The sequence below is a fragment of the Vicugna pacos genome, chromosome 8, assembly GCF_048564905.1.
Source record: "Vicugna pacos chromosome 8, VicPac4, whole genome shotgun sequence".
NCBI lineage: Eukaryota > Metazoa > Chordata > Mammalia > Artiodactyla > Camelidae > Vicugna > Vicugna pacos.
In genome coordinates, this window is record NC_132994.1 from 51004156 (window position 1) to 51019993 (window position 15838).

Sequence of the window (15838 nt, forward strand, 5' to 3'; positions counted from 1 at the left end):
TCATTTGATAATATTTAAGTAAACTTTTGGCTGAAGTATAACATGCACACAGAAAAGTACATGAAGCAGTTTTAATTTCTACGTAGTGCACACATCGTCTGACCGGCACCCAGATCAGGAAACAAAGCTACACCAAAATGTTGAGAAGTATTAGAAGAAATAAGAGGTTTTTTGAAGCTATATCATTTTCTTTTTTCTCCCCACAGGTATTGTCAGTCTGTGTGTTAACAACAATCCTTGGTTGTATATTTGGGTTGAAACCCAGCTGTGCCAAAGAAGGTAATTAGTACAGTAAGTGTGTGTGTGTGTGGGTGGGTGGGTGTGTATGTGTCTGTGTGTGTGTGTGTTGTCTTTATGGTGGGGTAACATATAGCCTTCTCCAGAATGTGGTTGAAATAAGTGTCATGTCCTAATTCCACAGATAGTCTGTAGATATTACAAATTTGATCCTGGTTTGAGCCTTCTTCTCGAAACTTTTATTTTTTTGATTTGTTTTATTTTTTGGTAGGGGAGGTAATTAGATTTGTTTGTTTGTTTATTTTTAATGGAGGTACTGGGGATTGAACCCGGGCCCTTGTACATGCTAATAATCATGTATCTACCACTGAGCTATACCCTCCCTAACTTGAAGCTCTTTTGTTATTTTAGCCATATAATATTTTATTTATTTGCAAAACTTTATCCCAAAACAACGAAGAGACCCTATGACCAAAAACAAACAAACAAACAAAAAAAAGCAGAAAAACCTCAAAACAACGAAAAAGAAATTAAGAACAAAGACACAAAATCAGATGTGGCTGACAGCTTCTGGTGCCGTGCTCCCAGAGCCCCTCTCCCTGACTTCCTCCAGGGACCCCCAAGACATTTTTTCTCCTTAAGGAGTTACTGAAGCAGCCCTGGAGGTTACTGGGGCTTATCAGAAACTTATCCTTACGTGCTTGTAAGTCTTTTAAAATTGCAAAGATTTCAAAGCAGTAGTGATATGTTCAAGATTCTAGACATATATTTTTCTTTATCTTGGGTGCAGATCTCTAGCCAGCATTGACAAGACTGCTATAAATGATAAAACTGATCACAGTACATTGTAGCCGTCATTATTTTGGCTCTAAGGTGGTTTTTACTCTTTCCCCTTTAAAATCATTGATGGTCTTCCTGGGGAATTCAGTTTTGAAAATTGAACAAATGCTTCCTTTCAACTATTCTGTAATTGTAATATTAGTCATTTATAAATTTTTAGTGATTGTTAAGCTGTCATTTACTGTTGAAATGAATGGAATGTAGTAATTTTATGTATTTATTCACCAACTATTGAGCAAATGTATGTCAAAATTTAATAAAACTAAGAAGCTGCAGACTTCAGTGTTCCTGTGTAGCCTGTGGCCACAGAGTCATTCACCTTGAGTTTAGTTTGACACATGAAAATAAAACTGAATGATTGAAAACAGCAATTTTAATGTGAACTCAACGTAGAATGCATAGTATTTTTAAAATTATTGGGAGCATATTAACGAGCTCTAAGTAATAGCTATTATTTTAATAGCATTTTTCCCCTTGTGTCAGGAAAGTTAGTATTTTTGACCCTAGAAACTATTATTATTATTTCATGTCCTTAAAATTGCCTAGTTTCCCAGTGTCAAATGGGAGTTAAATTCTGTAACAGTGTGATCTTGGGTCAGGAGACCATTAAAATCAAGAATCAGGATTATTCCTTTTTTCTGTTGAACTTTCATTATTTTATAAGGGATTTTTTTTTCCTTGCCGTCCCGATTTTTTTTTTAGTAATCTAATAAAAATCTAGCTTATTCCAGATAACTAGTAAGGAGTTACAGTATAAAATTGTTTTTAATGAAAAGTATTTTCCTTCCATAGCTGACATTTATCCATTTAACAAAAACTTAGTGGTACCAACCATAGTCAAGGATCTTGCTGGGTACCAGGGATACAGTGTGCTGGGCAACATCCAGATGTGGTCTTTGTTCTTAAGAAGTTTGTGGTCTAGTGTGAGACTGGGGTGTTAACCAAATAATCTAGTTACAAATGGAATTAAGAGACAAAGAGGAAGGACAGATTTTATAAAGCTTAAAAAATGGAAAAAGGATCTAGCCTGGGGAGTTTGGGAAAGCTTCTAAGAGGGTGTTAAGCTGGGTCTGAAAGTGCAGTGGGTGTTTTAGGTGATGGTGGGAGAGGCAGTCCTGCAGAACGTGTTCTTCACAAACACATTACTACTTCTTTACACCAGACTGAGAGTGAGGTAAGTCAGCTATTCTCTCTTTTTCTGAAATATTCATAGATAATAACTTTTTTAAAATCTTTTTTCACATTGTGAAATTTTAGAGAACTCCTTGGTTGTTTAAGCCAACATTTTCATGGCATAAGATATTCAGAACAAGCTCTTCTCATTTTTCATTTCTTTACTATCCCATAAGTGTCTGACTTTTATTAGCCACGGGAGGGTTTATAATATATAAAAGAAAAAAGTTATATCTTTTTTCCTATGGCAAGAGATAAAATTGCAAACTCTACACAAAAGGTTATTGCCTCATGTTTGCATCACTTGGTATGTGTGTTTGTGAAAAGTCTTGATTAACTTTATTGACCAGCCCATTTGTGTTTTCTAAAACAGTATTTGAACCTACTTTATACCTAACTTAAGTATATTGGTTGTTGTTTGCTTTGTAATTATATAATGATTAGAAACATCTAACTCATTCAATATTTTCAGTTAAAAGTTGCAAAGGTCGCTGTTTTGAGAGAACGTTTGGGAACTGTCGCTGTGATATTGCTTGCGTTGACCTTGGAAACTGCTGTCTAGATTACCAGGAGACATGTATAGAACCAGGTAAAAGTGTCCAGGGAAAAAAAGATGGGGTCATGGGTCTTAGTAAAAGATGAAAGGAAAGTTCTGCATCTCTAAGGTATGTGACTTACCTAACTCATTTGAGATTTTTTTAAAAAAATTGGCCTTTATATTCCCTTAGAGAAAAAAATTCCCGTATTTAGCTTTTGTTAAAAATTTTATGAATTGGAAAACTGTGCCTGTCTTTAATATATGCTGAAAGCCTAAGTTCTAAAGGCTGCTTGAAATATATGACTATTTCCATTATGGGTGTATTAAAGCAAGAGTTCTTAGATGTCCACTTCAATTTTAAAATAAAACTATCAAACTACGGAAAGTGTCTCAGTTTGATTTGGTCCTCTCTACATATGACATATTTAAATGGAAGTGAACCAGATTTAGATTAAGTTTTAAGAACTGTGACAATGGCTGATGGAAGAAGCCAAGATCTACATGCAAATTGTATAATAATAATACTAATACTAACACTACTACTACTACTACTACTACTACTACTACTATTTGTTTACATTCTTAAATAATGGGGTTCTGGGGTTTTAGTGAATTGCTGCCTTGCCTGCCTGTTTTCACGCTGTTAGTTCAGACTGAGCACGGTGGTGGGGATGCTACGGGTAACTGAGAGGTAGGGAGCAGTCCATTGTCTCTCATAGATCAGGCTCCAGGAGACAATTCTGTGTTCACTTTGGACACGTTGAATTTGGGTCCTACAATGTGTCATGTTGATATCTGTTTCTAGAACATATATGGACTTGCAGCAAATTCAGGTGTGGTGAGAAAAGGTTGTCCCGAAGCCTCTGCTCCTGCTCGGATGACTGCAGGGACAAGGGCGACTGCTGCATCAACTACAGCCCTGTGTGCCGAGGTCAGGATCGCCTGCGCTCGCCCGCTTCTCCAGCGAGCTGGTGTCTTCCTAGGGCTTAGCTGGGCGTAGCACAGGTTTATTTTTCATGTTAGAAGTCATGGTTATTGATCAACAATATTGGCTGAAAAGATATTTTTAGAACATTTTATTAAAGAAAATTTCAAACACATATACCTGAGGAGAGAGTTTTAATGAAGCGAGTGCACGTCACCCAGCATAATGATTATTATCTATGCGTGGCCAATTTCCTTTTATCTGTAGTCACCCACTCTCCTGCTAGAGCTCTCCCCTCATGTTATTTGCTATTTAGTTGCATTTTTAATGCTGTATTTGTGGAAGGATCACTTTTGCAGTCCTGGCTGACTATATAACAGGTTCCCTCTCACAGTAAATGAGGACAGTGTCTGCCATGCACTGAGAGGGTGAATGTGAAGTTAATGCAAAAGATTATATGTAAACTGATGTTATTAGGATGTCCTGTCCAGGTATTAACAGGGTTCCTTGAAATTCTTTGGCTGACAGAACCTGTCTCTGTATGGAGGAAATAAGACATCAAGGATTTAATACCACAAGATTTTGTTGGGTGGCTAGAAAAAGGGTTGTAAATCTTGGCTGAAAATATTAAAAGTTTGAAAATGGAAAAGATGCATTGAAGTTCTCACAAATACAGTAGTATATTGTAGTCTTACAATGATGCATTCATTTTTTTCCTTCCTGATATTAACTCTTATTTTGAAGCAGTATAACTCCCTTTATTTGTTAGATTTGCCTAGAATCATGCCCCATATTATCTATGTATTTGTTAATATATTTTATTCTTGGAATCTGTCCTAATGTATCTCACAAGGGTCACAATCATTGTTTTTATTAAGTGTGTTCAACTCACTTTATTTCTTGAAAATATTTTAGGTGAGAAAAGTTGGGTAGAAGAAACATGTGAGGACATTAATGAGCCACAGTGTCCAGCAGGGTAAGATTATATTCTCGGATACTTATTTTTTCTTTTTCAAAAGTACCATTTTTTTTCTCTTTCTAGTTGAAAAGATAAAACTAGTAATTATTCATTGGTTCAGTCAATATTATTTTTAGTAAGGCCTTCTTTTGGCACTGGTGGTACAGAGATGATTATGGCATCACACCCACTCTGGGAGCTCCTGGGAAAAAGGGAGGTCATGAATGTTTAGTCTTTCCTATTCACGAGTGTTGGGTAGAAGTATCTGTGTTTTTCTTCTTAGGAAAGGAAGGTATCTGTTCTTTTCTTCTTTACTTTCATTTGGAATTTATCAAGTTGAACTTACAAAAACTACTTTACAGCTTCTTTTTAAAATTTTTTTTTGTATTTTGGTTCATTTATAAATTGGGGGATAAGCAACATATGTGTAAGAGGATGTTACATAATTTTCATAATTTATACTTGTTCTTTTTGTCCTTTTTTTAAATAAGATTTTTGTTTTATAAAGTGTGTTTTTTTTCCCCTTTCGGATGGGAGAGTACTTTTTTGTTTGTTTAAAACAACAGTCATAGCAACAGCAAAAACTAAACCCAAGGCAAAAAATTCCAACAGAAGAGCTTTTTTTTCAAAGGGAACATCTCATGTACCTTAAGCCGTCTGTTAAGTCCAAGATACAAATTTTAGAGTTAATGAATTTTAAATCTTTCTTTTTTTCTAAAACTTGATCATTATTTTTCAATTGTAACATTGACTCTTTTAGTGGAAACTATAACCCCTTCTTCTTTACAAGAAGATCATAATTTAGAGCATGTTCTATTATACTAGAAATTCTCATAGCAGTACATTTACCTGGAGGCCCAGTAAACTATTTTTATGTTTTCTGTTGATTGAATAGAAATCATTTTACACAAGTATGGACCATTGAGACTATCTGCAGCTGATTCTGCAGTTTCCCAAGAGAGCTGTGATACAAATATTAGTTCCTGGAAATTATGCACAAATTTTCTCCTTTTTCCATTTGTATTTGGCTGTAAGAGTAAGCTGGGGAGGAGGCAGAGTTGAAAAAGGCAAGACAAAGTGAGTCTTTGCTCTCAAATTTTAAATTACAGAGTGAACGTTCAGTGGAAAGTTTTCTCATGGTCATCCAGTGATACACAACTTTCCTACCATCTACTGGATATGATCAGCTGCAGAATTTCTGAACCATGCTTGTTTTGGTGTAGCTGTGGAATGGTTGTCCACAGTGATTCTCTTTTGCTGAGTGTATCACTGTACATGTTTTTTTGCCTCTGTCTTTAGATTTCCATACCACACATGTAACTCTGTGTGTCTGTACCTTCATTAGTTGCTCATCCCTAGCTTTGGATCATTTCTCTATTGTCTGTATATTTAAGTGCAGTAAATCTCTCTGCATCTTCTCTATGACATACTGATCTCTTTTAAATATGGTAAACTTCAAAGCTAAGTATTGAATATCATTTATGTGATAAGAAGTACTCTCTTTTGGATGCAAGTAGAGACAACATCAGAAAAGGGTTTTTCTGGAAAAAAAATTAGTAGAAATAAGAACATAATTTAGAAAATACTGTTTGTTAACATTTATTCTCCTGCAAATTGGGAATATTATTATCTCTTGGTAGCATTTGGTCTAGCTTTTGGAATAGCAGAAATCATGAATGATGGTCTCTGCATAGTGGCTCAAAATGGTGTGAGTGCGTAATCAATACTATTTGATGATGCATATGATGGTATATAAAAGCATGTATGTGAATATCAATGCTTGTAAAATATCCTTCATGAGGATGCTTGCTCAGCTTGTTAGTTTACTTTAGATTACATACAGACCTCAGTGGAAAATCTTCACTGGTACCTGTGCCAAGGAAAGAGAAAATCCTCACTGGATGTGTGTCTTCTTCCTCTTTCTTTAAACATTTATTTTTCTTTCTTTCTTTTTTTCTCATTACCCAGGTTTGAAACACCTCCTACCCTCTTATTTTCTTTGGATGGTTTCAGGGCAGAGTATTTACACACTTGGGGTGGACTTCTTCCTGTTATTAGCAAACTAAGTGAGTAACTTCAGAGTTTACTATTGGAGTGCCGCAATTTTAGTGGGAAGGACTCAGGAGGCAGCCTTTTTTTTTTGGAAAAATACTGGCAGAATCTAACTGTTTTACTGAGCTTCTCTATTGAAAAGTAGTTAAACCTAATGATAAGGAACTAGTATTTAATACTATAACAATTCTGAAGCTGCTTTTTAAATAATTCTAAGATAAAAGCAAAAAAAAGCAAAAAAAAAAATCTTATGATTTTTATCCCTTGGTGATAGATACATATATAAGGATAAGATATATAAGATATACCTTTTTTTCCCCTTAGGATTTTGGATGCCTTTTGTGGACAAATCATTTATATATTTATTTGTCTAATACGTGTTACATCTTTAAAATAGAATTTCAGAGATCGAACGTATTTCTGATACGATTCTAATAGTGTAGGCATAGAATATTTACTTGCTAGTTATCCTATAGTATTGTGTAGCATCCTTCCAATTTCTGTATCTCAATTAAAGCCTTAATTGAATGATGATTCTATCAGTAACTGATACAAGAGTAGAATGGTCTTTTTATAGTATTAATGCCAAAGTTTTAAATCACATTAATCACCAGTAATACGGGTATCAACTTGTGTCACCATTGTTTCTGAAAAAGGAAGATAATTAAATATGGGTATGAACACTGAAGACCATTGCTCATTATCAGGGATCAGTATTTAAGTAGCTACAGTATAATATTGGACTGAAATAAAATTAAGTACATACACCATTTTGGTGATCTTCTGGGATTCTGAAACACTATTTGCTGGACTTGAGTATATGGGATTGGTTTAAATGTCAAAATCATTCTCAGTAAAAACGTATGTACATTTATTGTACTTCTCTTGTGACAAGCTAAAATAATTCTTTGAGAGCTTTTTAAATTTTTAGTATTGAATTTCTACTTGGAAGAAAATAGTTTTTATACATAATCATTTGACATAAAAAGTCTTTAGCAAAGGGCTTGCATGGGCAAGGAAAGCTCTGTTCTTCCAGCCAAGCTCATGGGCTTTGAAGTTTGAATCTGGCCCTTTGTTATATCATCAGGAGGAAATTTGTTTCGATGGCACCAAATGTGACATCCCGAGTTCAGTGACTCCTCACTATTAAGGAGCTATAAGTGCCTATGCATGAAGTTGAAAGGAAATCAGTACACAGCTAGCCTGAGTCCTTGCTCTGGGTAACGGGAGAATGTAGCTTTTGATACTGAACTGTTTGAATATACACATGCCAACCTGAGGAACATTTTCAGGCAATGCGGTATTGAAATGCTAGAATCATTAGTTATGTGTTCCCTCCTCAATGCTAGAGGCAGAAGAGAAATGTGACAGTAGGGCTAAATCAGGAAGTCTGGCTTCTGTCCTTTCTTGTCCTTGAAACCACAAGATGCCTTTTATCTTTAGAGCAACATTGAACTTGTCCAGAGTTAGCTGGTTTGGATTTTTGAGGTGGGATACTGTTACCCCGGCTACTGCTTCATTCTTGTTTTAATTTTGCAGATTTAGGTACTAGTGCAGTTTTTCGTTTTTTGCTTTTGTTTTTTATAACTACCTCTTGTAATTTAGGTATGTCACCACAAAGTTGTAGCAGCCAAAGATTTAGCAGGCATTATTATTACTAGTCCATCTGGAACTTAATGTTATTGATAGATATGGGATAATTATTTCATTGGGATAATTATTTCATTGGCTTAATTATTTTGTTTAATGTTTTTTTCTAAGAGAAAAACCCTTATCTTAACATTGAATTTGCATCCACAATGTTGCTTGTAATTCATCCTGAATTTTTATATCCCTTCTGGGTTCATTTTTTAATACCATTTAGATAGATATCTGTGGTACCAAAGCGAAATGAGGGAAGCAGACTGTCAGTTATATTTAATAACAATCTTTAATTTTTTTTCCCTTGTAGAAACCTGTGGAACGTATACTAAAAACATGAGACCAGTATATCCGACAAAGACTTTTCCCAATCACTACAGCATTGTCACAGTAAGCTCTGCATTTCAGCTTTTATATGTTCAAAGAAATATAAATGTAACATTTTTCAATTAGATTTTGGATCAGAAAAAAACAACTTCTCTTTCATTGTGTAGTTAAGCAAGAAAATCTAGGTTCTGGTCTTGCCTTTTCCACTAACCAGCTGTGGCCTTGGGAAAGTTACTTTACTTTCTGGGCTTCAGGTTCCCATCTGTGAAAAGAGGTGACTAAAGACCCCCAAAACTGATTTCTTGATTTCCTTTGAGTTTTAGGGTTCTCTAATTCTTGAGTCTTGTTTTTTTTTCTTACTAGTTTTGTAGCCTACTTTATTTGAGCCCCAAACTGTGTCTACACTTGCATGTTCTCAACTATCTTTCCAATCATTTTCATGTATGAGTTTAAGCAAACTACTTTGCCTGACTCCAGATAGGATGACAGCCCTATTTTTGTTTCAGTTTCCATGTTTAATTTGAATCTGGAAAGAAAAAAAAAATTCATTAGGTCTTAGAGTTGAAGCCAGAGAATTAATACTTTATCTTGTATTGATACAAGCTATTCTCGGACCTAGCCAAAGATGAGTTTGTTCAGAAATGCTTCACTGAGCAATAGAAAAGGGTAACACAGTACTTGTTTTCAAAATTGGAGAGGCTGCTTCTTTGTAAAGAGCTTCATCCACAGCATTCCTAGTTTTCTTTCTCCTATACTATAAATAAAACACAAATCATACATAAAATCTTGAGTGGTTGGTTGTGTTTGGCAATACCCACTGTTTTGTTCTTCCCTCCTTATGCTGTGTTAAGTTCCTTGTAGCTTTAGTTGTCTGTTTCTCTTTGATGGTTTTCTGTGACTAACATTAAAAACTCTTAAGTCGTCTAAAACTTGTATTTTATATTTTTTAGGGACTTTATCCAGAATCCCATGGCATAATTGACAACAAAATATATGATCCCAAAATGAACGCTTACTTTGCACTTAAAAGTACAGAGAAATTTAATCCTGAGTGGTACAAAGGAGAACCAGTGAGTTGTTTGTTTTAGCTACTAAAATAATTTTTTTTGTTATTCTCATCTGTTTCAGCCAGAGTAGAATACCAGATTCCCTGGAGTTTTTAATAACCTATCTCATTTACTGTGTTTGTGGCCACCCTTTTACAAATGGAGATAAATAGCTTGTATCTTTGTGTGGTTTATTTCAGAGCTGGCTTTGGGTTACGCTGAGCCATTTTTCTTCTCTGCTTGATTCTGCCTTTCCGCCCTAGTAACAAAGAGCAGTAGTCTGTGAATAATATTTTGATCTCTACCAAGCTAATTGTCTCTGCAGGAGTAAACTTAGACGTCATTTGCATTTGCTAATTTAGAAGATTCTCTCTGTGATTTAAAAGTGTTCTCCTTTTTATTTAAAAAAAAATGCTGTGATAATTCTATAAGGTCTATTTGAATAGTCTTATTCCACTTAGAAGCAAAAGAGCATGATGTTTAATTTGCAAGTTACAAATTCAAATTTTAGCTCTAACATTCAAAGCTGTGTAACTTTGGACAAATTATTCTTTCTGTGCCTCAATTTTCTCATATCTATACTATAGATAATACTGTTAACTACCTCATAAATTTATTGTGAGGATTATTTAAATTAATAATCTAGGATGCTTATAGGACTACTATTTAGAATTTTAATTGGCAATAAGTGCTTAATAAATGTTAGTTACAGAAGCAAAAATGTCAGTAAGTTACAGACGTGTGTATTTATGAATTTTTCTTCTTCTTTTTTTTTCTTTCATGTATTTTTCTTCTTTTCAGGGGAACTTATTAAGTAGAAGTATGGCTGTAAAAGTTGCCGGAGTTACCAGCTGACTTCTGTTCCTACTTTTTAACTTAATTTCTGATTATTTAATTTCTTTTTGCTGCTGTTCAAAGTCATATTACACGATTATTTTGTAGTCTAACTGCTGGAGCTGATTAACTTCCAAAACATTCTAGTACTTGAGAAGAATGCCATGGTGTTGCATAAACAAATAGTTTCCTGAGTGATGAATGTTTGCATAATGTACTAACTCTGCTTTACTGTCTTCCCCAGATTTGGCTCACAGCTAAATATCAAGGCCTGAAGACAGGCACGTTTTTTTGGCCAGGATCAGATGTGAAAATTAATGGAATTTTCCCAGACATGTATAAAATATATAATGGGTGTGTATGGATGTGCTTTTTCTAGGACCTATAATATAGAACAGCTTATTATTATTTTCTTAATTACAGCCTGAGTTCTAGCATTTGACTCATATGTCGTCTGAAAAATGAGACTTGTCAGAATAAGAAGTCTATCTTAAAGAGTTTTAGATGGATGGTAAATAGGCAGTAAAACTAGACAAGTGGTTTTTTTGGAGGTTTTTCTAGAGAGTAGTGGTAACGTGTTGGAGTTTGCATTCGGATCTTTGGGCAGAAATAAGAAATGAAGTCCCAGTGAACATTTTTACTCTAGAAAGAAAGAAAACTAGGAGACGGAGATGAAAGTATTAATGGGGCACAGGTAGGAATGACTCTGATGTCTGGAAATATCATTTAAAAGAAGATCTTAATGACATCTCTGGATTTGCATTTCCAAATTACCTTAATAAACATTCCATCTAATGTGAGAAGCTGATTAGAGTAACCTCCCTGTGATATTCAAAATCCATGAGGCATTGAGGGAAAAAAAAAACCAAAACTTTTTTTCTAGAAGACTCCCTGTGGACAATTTTAGGGAGACTACCAAAATAATTTTATCTTACACTTAGGAAATGTATGTTGTAAAATGAATGCAACAACGTATTTGAGGGACGAAAGGAAAAGTTCATAAATTCCAAACAGGAAATCCATAATGATTTTCTTTGGTGACCTTAGGCTATTGTTCGCTCTTTATGGTTTCCATGAGCACCTTGTTATTTGCTGTTAAATTCATTCCATGGATGGTGATTGAAAGTCTGTGTGCCAGGCACTGTCCGAGGGCTGGGGGCTTAAAAAGTAGTGATGTATGGTCTCTGACGCCTCAGGGTTGGTAGAGAACACAACTAAGCGTACAGGGCGTTGGGCAAGCCCTCTGATGGAGCTGTGTAGGCAAAGTCCTACACCCAGAGGAAGGCATTGTTGATTCTGCCCAGGAAATGTTGCCTGGGGAGCTGTCTGCCCATCAGGTGTCCACTTCCCAGTTTCACTAAGAGTCATCAATGAGTGAGTTCTTCATGAGGTCCCCTTTGAAGAGTGTATCGGCACATGGGTTATCCATGCGGTAGCAACTGCTATTCTCAGGTACAGGAGTAAGGTCCTTAAGTAGGGTATAGGAAGCAAAGTTTTAAACCCAGTTACAACTTTCATACATGTAAAATTTAACGTTCGTTTCTCTGTTGGGAAAATTTAAGTTTTCAAATGAAACTCTTCTATTGCTTCAAACACGTTTGATGCCTTGAATTGTTTCAGTTTCTCTGAATACAGTTTTTGGTAAGACAGAACAATATTTATATTTTAAACCCAAACAGTTGTCGCAGACTTGTTTCACTTTGTTTATCTTTAACTTTAGTTCAGTACCATTTGAAGAAAGAATTTTGGCTGTTCTCAAGTGGCTGCAGCTTCCTAAAGATGAAAGGTATGTAGATGATTAATTTTCATTTTAAGATACTCCTTTGTTTTATAAAACTGACAATATTTTAAATAGATGACAAGAAAACAGTGCTATTTGCTATGATGTTTTATATCCAGATGAACTGGTTATTGAGCTATTATACAGCATTTTGAAGAATTCTAAACATGTAAATTATTTCTCAGCCGGTTTATTTATTTATTTTAAATGTTTTTAAATGGAGGATTGAACCCAGGACCTTGTATATGCTAAGCACGTACTCTACCGCTGAGCTATACCCTCCCCCTTTCAGCCAGTTTAGAAATGTCACCCCAGTGTTGTATAACTGCTGTTGGCTATCAGTTGTTGATTATTCTTTCTATTCTGTTTTACAATGTGTTCGTAAAATATTACATTTTGATACTGTTTGATTTAGACCACACTTTTACACTCTGTATTTAGAAGAACCAGATTCTTCAGGTCATTCATATGGACCCGTCAGCAGTGAAGTAAGTGTATTTTTATCAGTGATTACTTCATTAAACCTGGTAGCGTCTAACTGAATCTTGCTTTGAAGTAGGTTTCTAGATCATTCTATAAGAATCCACGATTTCTGGAAAGAGTGAGTATTAAGCACATTTTTACTGAACCAAAGGATGCACTTTAATCAAAAAGAGTTGGGAGCATTTTTTTGTTTATGCTATCTATAGTGCTAAATTGAATCAATGATAAATTAAATTCTGTTTTCAATTTTCAAAGCCTTTGTCCACTCCATATCCCCCTACACTGGCGTAAAAACCAAGTGCTCTTTGAAAATTTGTAAATGAGTAAGGTTTCAATCTTCTATGGCGATGTATGATATCAAGTCAAATAGCAGAAGAAGCCTCTTATGAATTCTCCTCAGGAGATCTATTTCTGGTTGTCTGAGACCGTGCTTATAACAGAGCTTGGACATTAAAGGATGGGAGTTCTTATCAAAAGTTACAGAAGTTCAAATAATTATTGTTCCATTGAGTGGCTACTAGGAAACTAGAAATACAGGAACAGTTCATGAACTAACACTCTCAATGTAACCTCTTGTTTGACCTAACATCCTTTCAAGAACTTAGCCTGCTTCTGGCGATGTTTGTAATTGGGAGTGTTTTAAAGCATCAGATACTACTTTTAGGTTTTGTATGGCTGTATCATTTTTATATCTTAGAGCACAAAAGGCATTAAAACAGAAAACGAGTTGAGCTGCTTTCTTCGTGTCTCTAAGCTGCCTTAGAGATGATTTATATTTTTTCTGTGACCTAAAATATAAAAGGAAACAGTAAGTATGAATCTGTGAATATTGCTGGTCATGATGAAAGTTCCCTTTTGCTCCATGCTGTTCCAAGAGATGAAAGGCTGGGAAAACACACTCTTCCTCAATGGAGCCACCCCCAAGTTCTCATCAGTTCTTGTGCCCAGATAGCCCAGGCTGGATAGTCTGTGAGGCTCAATGACTCTCCAGTACAGAGTTCAGACTAAAGTCTGGCCTGACATGTCTGTTGTGAGCCCTGTTTTTGAGGGTGCTACTTACTCTAAATAAGGAGGAGAGAAAAACCATCTTCATTTTTCTCTCCTGAATGTAAAACAGCTGCTTTAACAATCTTCCCCCGATTTTCCTTACCTTAGGTCTACCCATGATTTTCCCCTCTTAAAGAGTAGGTTTCTCTTTGGTGCCATTTCATTGGATAAAGGAGAATGAAGAGAAAGGGAAGTTGACCCTCATTTAATCTGTGTTAACCCTTGTTCTCTTTCCATCAAAATCTATCTGCAGTGGCTTTAGTGTAGTTAACAACCCCATGTGCCCTTGCTTTTATTATGTCCTTCAACTAAGTAGAAATGCTCCTTCTTGGAGGTGGGAGGTGTGTGGCTAACAATATGGCCATGTCATAGACAAGGGAAGAGTTTTTTGTAGCTCTTTTCTTGGTTTGAACAATTGGCCAGATGCTAGTATAATTTTTATTTCACTAACGTCACTGACACTTGAGACCCATGTCTAGGTCAGTTTGGCTACAAGTAAGTCTTTGCAATTAATCTTTTTATAATTGATTATCAGATCATATAAGTTTTAAAACCAGTGCTACTTTTTCTAATTCACTAAACATTTTCCAAAGTACCTGGCTTTTCTGATTCGCCTTCATTCAAGGTTGAGGCCATTGCTTTTCAAGTCATACTCATCAATTTATAAACTCTGCTAATATTAATGGCTCATTAAAACTCACTTTATCTTAACACTTAAGGATTCCAATCTATGTTGCTCAAATATCTTTGAGTGCATGAAAGAACATGTCAAAAAAGCTTGTTTCATAGTACAGGGAAATACCCGGACTATAAATAAAGATTAGACTGATGTGATATAGTACAGAAAACACAGGCAAAGCTGCACAAGAATTTCCCTCAGGTGATTTTGCCAAGAAAAATGAAGAGAGAAATGCCAAAGGCAATTAGCCAAAAACTATGTGCCATTCTGTGTCCTATAAGAAGCAGTTCATGAATACTTTTAACTCCGTGACATGAGATGATTTCCCTTTCTTAGGTCATCAGAGCTTTGCAGAGGGTTGACGACATGATTGGCATGCTGATGGATGGTCTGAAGGAGCTGAACTTGCATCGATGCCTGAACCTCATCCTTATTTCAGATCATGGTAATCTAAATTGGCATCAACTATCCTTAATGGTGCCCCCTAAAGTTTACTTGATCAATTATTGTTTTATTATTTCCTCTGGATTTTACAGTTAACTCTTTTTTTTAAAATATGGTTTCTTGTGGATAGTCTTCAGGAAAATACTATATGAAATATAAAGTACAAGTGAAAAGTAGAATTCACAGAAACCTAAGAACCTGTCAACCACAACGCACTCATCTCCTGATTTGGGGGAGGTTACATGCTTTATTCCTTACGCAGGGGATACTTGCAACTTTTTTTCAATATTGAATTTTGGTAAGTCTAGTCTAAAATTTTTAAACATAATTTTGAACAGATTATTATATACTTCTATTTTCTTTAGCATGGTAAATCTGACTTTTAAAGGCAACATATATTAATTTTGGCAATATTTTAGTTTAACTCTTACTGTGACCTGGAGAACACACATTGGTGTACAGCCTTAGGGCTATAGAAGCAATGTGTACACAAGAAAATAAGAAACAGGTTCTTTTTGTTTGTTTTTTCTTGTTATTATTGTTTGCTTCAGAAATACTGAAAACTAATATAATATTGTATGTCAATTATACCTCAATGAAATAAATAAATAAGTAAATACTAAAAAAAAAAAGAAATACTGAAAACTGTTTCCAGCAACAGTCTTCAGAAGCTATATCCTAAGGAAGCTCCAGTTCTGGAACGAGACTGAGAGTTTTATGCTCCCAATTAATATGCTAGTTGATTCTGAGAAGATAACTGAGCTTTCATGTTCAATCTAAAACTGTGATATTCCTCCTCATTCACATAAAGATATTGTGATACAGAAATAAGAA

At 35.2% G+C, this 15838-nt stretch overlaps 1 protein-coding gene across 1 annotated transcript in view; it reads left to right on the forward strand.

Moving 5' to 3' along the window:
- Positions 1-15838, forward strand: part of ENPP1 (ectonucleotide pyrophosphatase/phosphodiesterase 1) — a 60255-nt gene that overhangs the window by 26243 nt on the left and 18174 nt on the right. The window contains exons 2-12 of the mRNA XM_072965877.1: positions 207-279; positions 2723-2839; positions 3594-3719; positions 4629-4689; positions 6640-6737; positions 8675-8754; positions 9642-9761; positions 10816-10925; positions 12292-12357; positions 12767-12839; positions 14897-15005. Of these exons, the coding sequence (XP_072821978.1) occupies positions 207-279; positions 2723-2839; positions 3594-3719; positions 4629-4689; positions 6640-6737; positions 8675-8754; positions 9642-9761; positions 10816-10925; positions 12292-12357; positions 12767-12839; positions 14897-15005 (1033 nt within the window). The remainder of the gene's footprint in view (positions 1-206; positions 280-2722; positions 2840-3593; positions 3720-4628; positions 4690-6639; positions 6738-8674; positions 8755-9641; positions 9762-10815; positions 10926-12291; positions 12358-12766; positions 12840-14896; positions 15006-15838) is intronic.